Source organism: Terrapene carolina, unplaced genomic scaffold, assembly GCF_002925995.2.
Source record: "Terrapene carolina triunguis isolate 2854851 unplaced genomic scaffold, T_m_triunguis-2.0 Scaffold53, whole genome shotgun sequence".
Classification (NCBI taxonomy): Eukaryota; Metazoa; Chordata; order Testudines; family Emydidae; genus Terrapene; species Terrapene triunguis.
In genome coordinates, this window is record NW_020664404.1 from 157,436 (window position 1) to 172,021 (window position 14,586).

General features: G+C 53.5%; 1 protein-coding gene across 1 annotated transcript in view; it reads left to right on the forward strand.

Moving 5' to 3' along the window:
- The first annotated feature begins 873 nt into the window (after positions 1-873).
- GCK (glucokinase) overlaps positions 874-14,586 on the forward strand; it is a 36,372-nt gene continuing 22,659 nt past the window's right edge. The window contains exon 1 of the mRNA XM_024211330.1: positions 874-897. Coding sequence (XP_024067098.1) covers positions 874-897 — 24 coding nt within the window. The remainder of the gene's footprint in view (positions 898-14,586) is intronic.

The window sequence follows — 14,586 nt, forward strand, 5'->3', positions numbered from 1 at the left end:
GGTTTCTCTGACCCAACACAGTCACCATGGGAGCAGAACAGGTTGCTAAGTCTTGCAGTGGAGTGGTTACCGCAGTAACAAGGAGATAAAGTGGTTGTTATGACAATTTGAAGGAAGACTGATCACCATGGCAGTGGCCTTCTGCATGAGAGCACTAATGGCCAGGTGGGGAGGGGGCCCGGTGAAGCAGGACAGCAACAGGATTTCCCTGGTTGCCACAGTAATACAAAGTTAATCTCAAGATCCCAGGATGCAACTTGGGACCCCATTGAGGGCAAAAATGGGAAGTTGTCACCAGCCAAAAAAGTAAATAAACTTACTGGTAAGTTGAGAAAAGTGACTGGAGGAAGCAGGCAGGTGGGTGAGTGAAGCTGAGCACCCATGCTCCATTACCCCGAGGAGAGGAGGAGACCTTCAGTCGCCAGGAAGGGACTCGTTGCTTCTCTTCCGACAAGATGCAGGGTGACAAAATGGATCCCAACGTGATGGACGTACCTTCACCCCATCCCACCGAGTGAACCCCCAAACCAGAAGGAGGCTGAGATCCCGGGGGCTGGGGCAAGACAAAGTCCAGGGAAAGAAGGAGAAGCAGGAGCAGAATTGCTTTGGTTTTGATTTTGCATGCTAGAAAAGAGGAAACCAACCAACCAGCCTACGACTGAAATAAACCAGCGGGGAAAGTGAAGGATTCACAAGTGCAGCAGGGCGGAGCTGTCTTCTCAGCCCAGGACCAGCTGCTTCGGGAGCAAGAGGTGGAATATTTCCGGGGCAAGGAAACAAGTGGTGGTGTGTGTTTTGACTCGGTGCGTGACGGATTTGCCAGCAGCCTGCCCCTTGCGGACAGCTGCCCCAATGCTGGATCGCAGAACCAGGATGGACAGCTCCAAGAAGGAGAAGGTAACATTTCTAGTTCTGGCTCTCCCTTAGCTTTGTGGGGCGATGAAGGTGCTGCCTGGGTGGATAGCGGATTAATCAGTAGGCCCCATCCTAAGCCAGTGGTGGACTCCTTCAGTGCACCTCTGCAAAAGGCAGACCTTTCTGGGAACCCCCAGCTTCATTTAGTGCCCATCCATCACCCCTTGTTCCACTAGACTCCAAATCCTGCTGACATAGAAGTTGACACCCAATTTTTCAAGGATGTCTCAATTTCTGGAGACCCAGTTAGTGCCCAGGTCAATTCTGGACACTCAAAATCTGAGGCATCCAAACTCAGAAGATGCCTTTGAACATTTGGGCTTTAATTTCCAGGTTCGCTAGTGAAGCAACTCTTCGTGGGGTGTCCGGAGAGACGGCGGGTCTTAGCTGCGTGTGCTGCTGCGTTGTGATGAGATTGCACCCAGGGTCGTGTAGCTTGGCCGTCAGCGTTCTGCGGGAGCATTCGGTGCCATCCCTGTGCCAAGAGCGCAGAAGGGGGACGCGTGTGGCAGATGGTGGGCAATGTGGTGGAACTGTGTTCTGAGCTCGTCTCAGAACGTGGATTTGCTAACGCTGCCGAAATGGTTATTTTGTGCTGGGGGAAGAGGAAGTGCGTGGAGAGGATGGGCAGAGGGAGGGGTCTAGACATTTGGGGACAGGAGAAGGGCTCCAGCAGCTGGATTGTTGGTGTGTCACTGAAGTGGTGTACTGGGATTTAGGGGTTAATAACCCACGTCTCAGTCGTACCTCATTATCCAAAGGATGGCACTGTATTGGGGCCAGCACTGACACAGAGGGGAGGGTGCCCTCTATTAACCCCCCCTCAGCCTGCAGCACAGCACCCCCTAGCACTGCTCTGGCACCTTGGGGGTAATGCTGATTCAGAGGGGAGAGCGCCCCCTATTGAACCTCCCCATGCTGCTCCTGGTATTACAGTGCCCCCTAGCACCTGAGTGGAGCTCAGAAGAGAGAGCGCCCCCTATGGGTCCACCCGCGCCACAGCCACTGTAGGCTCAGGTCTTGTGCAAACAATCCCGGTTCCTTTTAATCTATAAGATCTGTCAAGATCACAGCTCCTCCAAGGTGTGTCCTATGTAAGAGGGGACTTGGGGGTTCTGCAGGTCGGGGGGTTCCGTGCCCAGGATGTTTAGTCCCGGGGAAGCGACGCACAGCTTTGTCGGGAAGGCTTATTGTTCGGATCGCCGATTGGGCTGTTTGCTTTTCGGCTTGGCTGTCTACCGTCCAGCCTTGTTCCAAGCCCCAGTGATGGCTTGTCTCCCACCCTGCCTCTCCTCTGGGGCCCATTATAATCAGCCTGTCTGCAATTTGCGGGGATGTTTCTCAGTGTGGTACTCCAGCAGCTTGGATTTCGGGGCTGCCATAGAGTCTAACCTCTCTGGGCAGCAGGAAGGAGAAGTGTCTCATGGGGCTCATGGCGTCCTTGGCCCACTGACCTCATGCCATTGACATCTGCTGAGGGACCATATGCAGCGTCCTGCCACCATGTGACCTAGTTAGAGCCTGAGAACTAGAGCAAATAACTACACCCCCCCACACACACACCATGTGCATCCCCGTTGTGTGCTCAGAGATCACAGTCGATCTCAGCAAGGGGGTGAGCCAGAGGGAGCAGTCAGCATGCGCTGGCATCTCCCTGGGTGGGGGAGCAGGAAAAAAGGGGTGTCCCCTCACCCCCAAGCTGCAATGTTGTTTGGAGAAGCAGTTTGCCCATCTCAGGGATTGCAACATCCCAGCTCCCTGCAGTCCGGGGAGCCAATGGCAGTGCATGGAGTGGGCAGGGCCCACGGAGCCCCAGCAATGCCCATCATGTGAGCTGTGAAATATTAACTCTGCAGCAGCAGGCGCCTAGCACAGAGAGATCCCAGCTACACAGGGCCCAAAGCCAGCCTGCATTCGCCATGTGTGCTGGCCCGTGCAGGGAGCTGGGGCTCGCCCCCGGCTGGCTGAGAAACGAGTGGTCCATGCCGCTCGTGCAGTGCCCCCTGCTGGCTGGGGCATGGTTTGGTTTGTGCCATGGCAGGGGCCTCAGGCATTGGTGGCACCTTGGTCTCTCCTGTTCCCTGCCCGTAGCACACAACAGTTTGATCTCCTGAGGACTGAAATGCTTTGGTCGAAGCGAAGGAATTGAGCCCAGCACAGGGGTATTTGGGTGACCGGTAATGCCTGTGCTAGGCAGGGGGGCAGCCTACGTCATCTCATGGTCCCTTCTGGCCTTAAACTCTAGGCAACAATGAAAAAGAAGAAAAGCGGTGCATTGGGAGCTACCATGTGTTAAAGGGGAGCGTGATACATGTCTGAAGGAGAATTACGGGGCTGCCAGCGACAGTCCAGACTGAACTCAGGGATGGCCCCGGCTGGGTGCAGGTCACTTGCCAAGGTGTATCTCATTTAATCACTTCCCTGCTACTCCGGGGGCCTTGAGCACTGGTGCACCTCAGTCCCACCCATTCTCTGCCCGTAGCACGGAATAGTCTATCTCTTTTCTGCTGCTGGTGGCCTGTGATATACAGGCGGTCAGACCAGATGACCTAGTGCTCCCATCTGGCCTTAAACTCCAGGATGCCTCTCTGTGCCTCAGAGCTTTATTGGTTCCCTAGGGCCTTCCAAGCTACATGTGTAAGGAGACGAGGGACCCTCTGTCCTTCCTTACACACGATGCAGCAGAGAGATCAGCTGGCAGCTGTCTAGCAACTGCTAGCTTCCTCGTTTTGCCCTTTTCCTTTGGACCCCCTCTCTTCAGGATCCATGGGGCCAGAACCTGGGTCTGTAGTGCCTAGTGCCTGAAGTTGTTTGGGCAGCTCCACTGATGTCTGGCCAGCTGTGACGCCCAAGCACACTGTCTCTTTTGGTCTCTGACCCCTGACTCTTGCTTATTGAACCTGGCCTAGCGAGTCCTCTGACCCCAGCCCATGTACTACAGTCCTGAGGCTAACCCCAATGTGTGGACACCACCAGCCCTGCTGTGACTGCTAGGCCAGACTGCCTCCATCCCAGTTCCTTATGCTTTCCTCCAGGAGGTTCCATCCGGAAAGCTCTATTAAAGGAGAGCTGAGGTTACAAGACTGGGTGCTCAGAAGTCAGGACAGAACGGCGTATCCGTTAGCTCAGGAGAGCCAGTATCCCAGGGCTTGGCTCGCTGCTGAGCTGAACACAAGTTCCATCACAGCAAGTGGAGATGGAAAAGCTGCTGCCCTGGGGGAACAGGGCGGGACTGTGCCCTCCAGTGAATTTTCCCTTTCTGAGTTTCACGCGCTCAGCGAAGTGGGTGATGCTAGGAGAGGTGGCAGTACGGGGAGCAGGCTGACCAGCTACCAATATCTATCCCACCTCGCTCTTATCAACCACTTTACATCAGTAGATGTCAAAGCCCTTTACAAAGCAGGTCAATATCATCATCCCCACTTTACAGATGGGGAACCCGAGGCACAGAGACAGGTAGTGACATGGTCAAGGTCACCCAGCAGGCCAGTAGCAGAGCTGGGAATAGAACCAGGTCTCCTGGGTCCCAATCCATTGCTCTGTCCACTAGGCCTCATTGCTTCCCGAATCGCCCCACAAGCCCACATTTGGGGTGCTTCATCCCAGAGACTTTCCTTTAATCGGTTTACTTTGGAGGGGCACGTGGCCGGGTCTCCACAGTCTGATTTGTATCCTGAAAAAGGGCCGGAACCAGGAACGCTTCAGAATCACTAACAGCGCCAGAGTCAGAAACGGCCTGTAAGAGCCTCAGCGCTACAGAAACTCTGCCAAGAGTCCTGGCAGCAGGACGGATGTCAGCGATCGGGTGACCTGCCTCTGGCCCGCCCCCCACTGCCCAAGTCCCAGGGCACTGAGCTGGGTGTATTTCAACAGCTCCTGAATCTTTAGTCTCTTTGGGTTGGAAGAAGCTGTCGGTGCTATCTGCAGCCCTCAGCCTTGAACTTCAGCAGCGGTGCAGTGCCAAGAGACACGGGCTCAGCCAGTCTGTTCAGCTTCAAAGCAGGCACCCAAAAGACACCTTTGGTGCCTGTGGAGAGCAAGAGGACTCCTGCCTGTCCTCAGAGCAAAGCAGACCCAGCCGATCTCTTCGGGGCAGAAGGACCGGAGCGGTGTCAAAGATGAAACCAAGCCAGCATGAGGCCTTGCACCTGGTAAGCTCTGTATCCTGCCCACAGGAACCTCCGCCATCTCCCTTACTCGGCGTGATTTTCTGTTCGAGGTAGTGGTGGGCTGTTCCCTGCCTGTCAGACAGCACTGGGTGGGAGTCACACCTAGCTCCGGTCACTCTGCTTTGCAGCAGCAGATCACAAAGCGCTTTACAGAGGAGATCGGGCGCATCACCCCCATTTTACAGATGGGGGAAACTGAGGCACAGAGAGGGGCGGGACATGCCCAAATAAGCAGCGGCAGAGCCAGGGAGTGGGTCCTACCACCAGCCTGGGACTCAGGACTCCCGGCCTCTCCTCCTGACTTTGCTGCTGACCCTGGGCAAGTGAGTTTAACTTCTCTGTGCTTTAGTTGCCCCTCCGCTGTCAAATAGGGGTGCATTAATCCTCCCTCGGTCATAGGGCTGCTGTGCTGAGTGATGTCTGGAAAGGCCTCGGTGGTCCTCCGGTGAAAGACCCCTCGTCTCCGGCACACAGCCTTGCTTGGTCCCTTTCAGTGCCACTCTGAGCCCTTGGGATCATCATTCTCCCACCTTCCCCAACATGCTGTCTGCAGCAGAGCAGTGCTGTGTGCTCCTGGGAATGCCTCAGGAACCAAAGATCCCAGCTGGCCTCACACTGAGCCGAAGGGAGGCCAGTGCGCTCGAGCCGGCAGTTGCTGAGGGGTGGTGCCTGGGTTAGGCCCCGAGGTGGAGGACCCTGGGGGCCTAGCGTCAGTCCCTGTGGTGGGCAGGGATAGCTTGGATGGTGGTTGTTGAGGCCCTGGGCTCAGTGCTTGAGATGAGCAGGCGTGAGTTCTGTGGGGCTTGCCACGTGCGCTGCAGCCAAGGGCGGCTGAGAGTCCAAGACTGGCATCAGCCAAGGGCGGGCTCAGCCCTGCCCATGGTTGGCAGGGTCTGAAATGGGCAGCTGCCTCCCTAGCAGTGGGTGCTCCCGGGGTCAGCTGTGCAGAAGGCCCCAGGCAGGCAGGGGAGATGGAGAATCCCCGAGGGACACAGTGCTGCTTTCCGGGGCCTGCGTGCTTCTCCGCCTGAGGGGCTGGGCTGACCCCCCCGAACTCGGAGTGCACACAATGTGGGTGGTGGTTTTCCTGTGCCTGTCCATGTGCCTGGCCAGCTTTGCCAGGGAACAGCCTAGCATGGCTTGGTGGCTGGGGTACCAGATTGGGACTTAGGACGGAGCCCTAGGTTCAAATCCCCCCTCTGCTCGTGGGTGACATTGGGTGAGTCATTGCTCACTCTGTGCCTCAGTTTCCCCATTTGTAAGTTTAAGAATTGGAACAATTACCCAGTGTGGTGGCAGATTCTCCATCCATGGCTCCACATTCTAGCTACCACCGCTCAGGGGCTTGGGGTCTCCGCGTCCCAGCTCGGCAGCACCCTTTCACGCCGTTCACAACATGCCAAAGGCGCATGCGCTCCTCACTGAATGGGAAAGACACGGCCAAACAGCCTGTCGCTGTGGTTACTGCAGAGCTCTGTCTAGACACCGGGAATGGGCTTGCCTTCCTGACCCGCAGTCTGCACCGACAGCAAAACAGAAAGCAGCCTGTCCATTAACTCTGCTGTGCTTAGCTGGGTGAGCGCTCCCCTGGTTGTTGGTCTTGCACCACTCTCCCGCTGCAGGCTGCACCGACCTAGTATCCTGCGCTCGTGGGAATAGGTCTCGCCGGCAATACCTTTGCCGCGACGGGAGAAAAAAACGTGTCCGAGTTTTGTATCCTTGCACTCAACACCAGCGAGTTGTGAGTACCCGAGAGAACTCCTCAGGCAGCATCGCACCAGCTGTAGGTTGTTTGCAGGGGGTCCAAAGGATGGGGATGTTCATATAGTCACAGATGCACAGAATTTAAGGGCAGAAGGGATCAGTAGGTATTCAAGCTCCTATATATCATCACAGGCCAGCACGAGGGAAAGGGGCTCAGATTAGCTCACCCCGGTGCAAAGCAGGGGTAAAACCCAACCAGAAGGGCAGCGTTTGTGCCCATTTTGCTCTTGTTTGAGGGCTTTTCTCACCCTTTAAATCAGTCACGTTTCATGGTCCTAGAGGTCACAGCCCGGACATGGCCCCTAGCTCCGAACACACACACCAGAAACTCGATTCTTCTGCTCTCAAGTGCCACGTTTTCAAACGGGCCTCTAATCTGGCAACCAGCGCGTCTGACCTGGGCAGGTCACGCTGAACATTGGGCCACTGGGCTCAGTTGCAATGGTGCATGTAAAATGTGAATCCAAATGTGGTCCTAGTAGAGAAGTTACAAGGCCAAGCCCATCTCTTCCCTGGGCATTTGCAGGGGATTGAGCTGAGGTCGAAGTGAGATGCCCTGTGTGGATGGGCTTTTATAATGATCTGCTGGGGTAGGTATTTTCGGACGGAAAGGAAAGATTATCTTATTTGATGGCTTTCTCCTTCTGCCGGTCACCGTGGTAACTGGGCACCCTCCACATGAAATCAGTAGCAGTAGTGAAGTCCCTTGGCGTCTCTGGCACTCCTCCTTTTCAGAGTCAAAACTCTGTTTTGGTTTTAGATGTTATTAATTTGCTCTTTTGGGTTGGTCGGAGTGTGGGGGTTGGAAGAGGGGGTCTGTTGGGGTGTGGGGATTGGAAGGGGGAGTCAGTGTTGGGGGTTGAGGGGAGGAAAGGGGTCAGGGTTGGGGGTCGGGGGTCAGTGTTGTCAGTCCTATGTTGGAAATACCCTTGTAACTGTAGGGCGCCCCCTTGTGTCTTGTGCATCTTGTGAGACGGACATTATGGAAACGGGCCCAGGGCATCAGATACAGCTTGTTGCTGTTTTATGTATCTCATTAAATAACGAGGCAATATGCATGTCGATTCCACATCACAGCAGCAAGAGCACGGATGGCGTTTTAGCAAAGGCATTAGCCTGGAACCCAGGAGATGCAGGCAGGGCCGGCTCCAGGCACCAGCTTGCCAAGCAGGTGCTTGGGGCGGCCACTCCGGAGAGGGGCGGCACGTCCAGCTATTCGGCGGCAATTCGGCGGACGGTCCCTCACTCCCGCTCGGAGCGAAGGACCTCCCGCCGAATTGCCGCCACAGATCGCGGCTTTTTTTTTTTTTGCGCCGCTTGGGGCGGCAAAAACCCTGGAGCCGGCCCTGGATGCAGGTGCTCTTCCTGCCCTCTCGGACTGGCAGCTCCATCATTTACAGGGGTCTGGTTGTTGTTAAGCACTTCCAGCTCCCAGAGACGTCAATTTGACCTTCAGTGCTCTGTGCCTCAGTTTCCCCATCTCTAGAATGCAGATCGTTAGCCCTTCCCTACCCTGTGGGGGGGGTTGCAAGGATAAATTTGTTAATGCAGGTGGTGCACCAATACTATATGACAGGGCCAGAGGAAAGCCTAGAAATAAATGAAAGCCTAAATGGTTGTACGCCTCCTCAACTCGGAGCAAGGCTCACTAGGAAGAGACTTACCTGGCCCCCATCACTGGAGCATTTCAGCAGCACACAGTCTTTACCACATTTATTGTCACACATCCCTGAGAGGTACGTCGAGGCTGTAATCCCCATTTCACAGATGGGAACTGAGAGGCAGAGCGACTAAGTGACTTGCCCAAGGTCACACGAGAACTCTGTGGCAGAGCAGGGACACAGCTGGTCACAGCTGGCTGAATAATGGGGAAAATATTTCGGGCTAATTTCTTTGACCATCAACAAGAAATCTCATTGAATACATCCTTCCTGGATAGCCGCTTCTTGCTCTGCTTCCATCTGTTTCCCAGGTTGGAAAAGATATAATATTAGTTTAACAAGAAAAGACTTTTTTTCTCCCCGACTCAGTCCAAATACGACAGCACTTTAAATGCCAGTGAGGCCTTCAGCTATTGCCGTGAACTGAACGTTGGCCAATCCAGCAGGAAGTTTCTCTCAGATATTTTTGCTTGACATATAAATCGCAGTTGCTAAAGTGGAGCTGTGATGTCTGTCCCGCACTCCCTTTTTCAGTGGCTCCTAATTCACCCCAACAATTTGCTTTGGAGGTAATACCTCCCAGACTCAGTCCAAAGAGGAAGGAATGATCTTGGAAAGTTTGAGCAAAATCAGATCAGACACTTTTGAGTGATGTGAACGGGGTGGGGAGGGGGGAGACCATTTCCCCCTGTGTTCCAGTTGAGGTTTTGTACTCAATTCTCAAGTGACTGGAGCTTGGAGCCTCAAATCTGCTCCACATTATAGTCCTCAAAGAGGCCCTGAAGAGAACCGGCTTGGTATTTTGGAAAGGTTTAAAGGCTTGTAAGTTGCAGTGAGCTCACATGCGCTCACTGTAACTTGACATCTAGAGATGGGGAAACTGAGGCACAGAGCAATGACGACAAAGCAAGCATGTTCATGCACTCTCCCATGCTGCCCCTTGTGTTTGGGAGGAGCTGCCTGTAAACACCCTCCTTCAAATCTCTCCTTAACATTCTCCTTTGTCACGAGGCCTGCAAAAACTTGATGACGATTCGGCCACTGGGGTGCTGAGACCACTCCTGTCAGGCTGGCCAGCGTCTCATTGTTTCCTGTACTCCCCCACATTGGTCTGTCTGCATCTATCTGTTGTCTCTTGTCTTACCCTTAGATTGTTTGTTCTCTGGGGCGGGGACCGTCTTTTTGCTCTGTGTTTGTACAGCGCCTGGCACAACGGGGACCTGGTCCGTGACTGGGGCGCCGATCTATCATAATAATAGATACATGAAATTAAAAAGCCAAAATTAACCCACAGGGGAAATAAATGCCGAACCTCTTCTGTCCTATCCAGCTTCTCCTCCTGCCCTCATCCCCAACTCTGTGTTTCTGTCAGAGAGGGCAGGGGGGAGGGGTCCGCCTGGCACTTGGAGCGGAAGGTGGTCTTCAGCAGCGGTTTGGGGTCCTGGTGATTATTAGTCGTAGCCAGACATAGTTTGCAGACCACCGTCTCGGCCAACACCGGGAACCTCCAGAGCTCAAAGCGCGATGATCTCTACAGCTTGAGCTGAAGAGCCAAGCTAGAGCTAAGTGACTTGAAAGAAGCAGTGAAACACTAGAATAGAGAGGAGTGGGGAGAGTGGCTGGTGGTCGAGGCCCAAAGGGGAAGGGGCAGGTGGGACGGGGAGAAGAGGATGGTGTCATGGGCCCACCTAAGAGGAGAAAGTTGGGGAGAGGGAGAAAAGAGGGGGCCATGCCCTATAAACACAGATGAACCCATGGGGGGAGCCGCTGGCTCAAAGAAATGGGAATTACCTCAGGGCCTGCCACAGACAGAGGGTCGGGGGTAGTGTGTAACGAGGGAGCTGTGGGGATAATTGTGGGGTTCTGGCTGAGAGATCACAGCACTGGGATGCTGCGGCACACTCCTTCCTGAAATGGGATCCTAATCTCATCCTGTGTCTCCTTCCTGCAGAGGGTGCAGCGAGGGGTGAGGGCCCTGCCTGGCCACTGGGATTACGTTCCCCACTTCTCACCCTCTTGAGGTTCTGGAGTGTCCTTGGTGGGGCCCGCTCAGTGCAAACGCAAGGCCCGGGAGTTCGGGAGCCATTCGCTATGCACAGTGGAAACCGGGGAGGAGGGGCTCTTTGCATGAACTCTTGGGAGCGTGCGAGATAGGGAGGCTACCAAACGGCAGGGCATTGCAACCACCAGGGTGATGCAAGGCTTCTATATTTAGGAGCTGGCATGAGCCTGTCCTAAATATAGCATGAAATATGGGGCGCTGACCTCCCTGCAGACCGCTGGCAGTCCCTCAAGTTACGAAAGAAGCGCTCCATTTAGATTAGATGTGGAAGAGCGCCCAAGGTCCCATCCAGTCCCTCCCTGGGGGACCAGGCAAAGTCCTTCCCTAGGGGACTTGTATAATGTTTTCTCCAGGCTTGGTTTAAATGCCCCAAGTGTTACGCTCCAGCCATTTCCCTTTGAGGAGCGATGGTGTTCGTCCCGATGTGATTTTTTCATAGCGCAGCGGAACTGGGAACTGTCCTCTGAGCTCTAGGAGGGTGTGCCCAGTGTGCTTTGTTCCACGGTGTGTATCTTCGGTGAACACGGCTATCTGGCCCTCACTGAGCGTATGTGGGTCCTTCATAGTCTTTATGGCTGTGTTCTACCCCTTAAAATAGCCTCAAAACCCACTGCACCCACTGTCTGATTGACTTGCTTTACTGTCCATTTTCATTTCACACCGAAGCATATTGGGTCTACGGTAAATATAGCAGGATGCAGATGAGCATATGCCATTGTTTGTACATGTGTCCGGGGACAAACAAAATGGTTATGATGGAATTGAGATTGGAAATACGTAGCCATCATTGCAGACGGAAAGGAAACCATTAAGAGGAATTTATTATTTAATAACCCAGACAAAGTGACATCAAACGAAGAGAAAGTGGGACATGCAGGGTTAAGGAAACTGCAGATGAGTTTAAAATCCCCTCCCATCCCCATTCCAAATCATGAGATGACTCTACAACATCAAATGGACCTGATTCAGCTCTCACTGGCGGGTGCAAATCAGGGGTAACTTCACTGAAAGCAGCGGAGTGACCCTGGCATAAAGCTGTTGTGAGATCAGAATCAGGCCCCGTAGCTTTAACACTGATGCTACCCTTACCAGATTGTCCCACACTAAATACTGATGGTCTGCAGCAGTTGTTGACTGGGAGCTCACATCCGTCACCCCCTGCCCTACACCCGATCCTCCCTCTCCTTCCTGTAGGTCATGCCTCCCCTGCACTGTCTGTCCAGGTCATTTTAAAACCTCCACCGCAGCATGAGTCTCCTTGCAGATCCCATGAAGTTGTCACTGGGGGAGGAGAGGGACTCATTCCATACCCTGGGGGATTTTATTCCCCAGGAGAATAGGGCACCCTGAAAGGGAAAGAGAGATTGAGCAGCAGAGAGCCATGCTCTGAGTGGGGGCATGACTTATAATAATAAATGGAGATATACCTATCTCATAGAACTGGAAGGGACCCTGAAAGGTCATTGAGTCCAGCCCCCTACCTTCACTAGCAGGACCAAGGACTGATTTTGCCCCAGATCCCTAAGTAGCCTCCTCAAGGATTGAACTCACAACCCTGGGTTTAGCAGGCCAATGCTCAAACCACTGAGTTATCCCTCCCGCTGCTTCCTGGAGAGGTGACCTCTGCTCCGGCTGCTGCCCCACAGCTGACCAAGGCGTGGGTGCATGGAACAGAGACACAGTTGGTTCAAGCCTGTGTGGAGTGACTGGCAGCAGATTGCTGGCTAAACTCTGACACATCATTGTTTTCTGTGCAAACAGCGAGTCGAGGTCAGCGGTGATGGTCCCTACAGCTCAGTGACCCTGCTCTGAGGACAAGCCAGAAGATTCATAGATTATTAGGGTTGGAAGGGGCCTCAGGAGAGCATCTAGTCCAACCCCCTGCTCTAAGCAGGATCAATCCCCAACTAAATCCCCAAATGGCCCCCTCAAGGATTGAACTTACAACCCTGGGTTTAGCAGGCCAATGCTCAAACCACTGAGCTATCCCTCCCCCCCCGTGGGGTCCTCTTTGTATAAGGTCACTGTTATCTTACTTTGGGACAGGACCTCCGGGAAATACATTTCAGCCAGAGAGACTGGTGCCAATTCCAACATTACAAAAGACAGATCAGACCAGTGGCCGCAGTTCTGAGCTGTTGGCAAGGGTGGACTTTAACATGTGCGACATCACATGCTGGGAAGTAAACAGTCAGGGTGTTTTGAGGCTGTGGCATTATAACACCCAGCCTGGTGGGCTAAAGCGAAGCGGACATTAAGCATAAACTTTAATGGGCTGTATTTGTAATAAGTTTATGGTAATGGGGTTTAAAAGTCGCTTTTGAAGCAGCTTGGCTTCGATAGAGGGAAATAACCTTTGACGCAATTGCCCAGACAGGTGACAGTTTAGTAATTTTTTACTGTGGTCATGAGGTCTCCTGGACCTTGAGAAAGCATAAGCATGAGGTGTGTGACCAAGTGAAGAATAATGGATCATGATTTATGACCAGGAAAGTGGCCAGACCCTAATGGTCAAGAAGCCGTTGAAGAGCCCGGATTGTTGATCCAAGGGGGCTTGAGACAGTTTTGGTGGAGGCGTCAGTCCTGTTATTTCCTTATCGCTTGCTTGGGATAAACACATGGACTTGTGGACGGGACACAGAAGCAGTCCGCTAGGAAGGAGTGCCCCCAAGAACGGACAAAAGGTCAGCCTGCCTTCGCTTGATCAGGACTGGACAATGCAGTTGAGGTGCAAAACCTGTGATCACCTGATTTGCCCAGAAGATCTCCGGGGAGGTCCTATGGGATGTGACCAGCTTGAATCTCAACCTTAAAAGACCAGGTAAGCGAGGAAGAAGTGTGCTCCTCTCCAGGTCCCCATAACGACAACCAAACGGCTGACACTCCTGCTTTCCCTGGGCTGGTCCCACGGAAAGTGGAGCCCAAGACATCGCAGACCAGCCAGTTGACCAGAGGATGATGCCCACTAACATGATGGTACCTGAGCCAGAAGACATTGCCTGTTTCCCTACACTGCATTTCCTCTTTGACTCTCTGAAGCTCAACGGATCAAGCAAGACAAAGAGCAGATCCTTTTTCTTTTCCCCAGTGACTTTTCCTCTTTTTGTAGAATACCTGATACCTGTGCAGGAACGCCTGTGAGGAGAGACTTGGCTTGTGTGTGTGTCCTCTGTGTGTGTGTGTGAGCCCATAGTACGAAATTAACCTAGGTTAATGCAACTCTTACCACAGATCACTGAAGGCCATCCTGGGTTTGTAAAAATTCCAGCTTTAGCTCATTCTTTCCACAAGGGAAAGGACACAGATTGAAATTACTGGGATTATATAATTTTGTAATGTAATGATTAATTTTGCTCATGCAATGATTTGAATGCATTGTTGGTCTCCACTTGTTTATATTGTTAGTTAACCAATTTTAATTTGTACTATTGTTAACTCCTTGATTGATTACTCTGATTTACGTTCTAACCTCAGTCTGATTCTCATATTGTTTAGCACTTTAAGGAAGTATAATTAACTAATTAGCCTTATAGTCATTTAGGCTCTTAAATAAAAGCCATAAAACCACATTGAGCTGATTTTCTCTAATCAAAAAGCTGTGAGGTCAAAAGAACCTTAGTTAAGGTAGGGTTACCATATGTGGAGTGTCCAAAAGGAGGACACTCCACGGGGCCCCGGCCCCGCCCCCAGCCCCGCCCACACCCCCGCCCCAACTCCACCCCTTCCGCAAAGTCCCCGCCCCAACTCCGCCCCCTCCCCTGCTTCCTGCGAACATTTGATTCGCGGGAAGCAGGAAGCAGGTAAGCTAGGGGGTGGGGGGAGGAGGCCCTGGCGTCTCTAGCCTGGCTCGGCTCGGGCCCTGGGGTGCCGGCCCAGCCCCTGGCCGAGCACCCCCGGGCCAGCCCCGCCGGCCAGCACCCCCGGCCCCCAGCCAGCACCGCCGGCCAGCACCCCCGGCCCCACCGGCCAGCACCGCCTGCCCCCGGCCCCCAGCCAGCGCCCCCGGCCCCCAGCC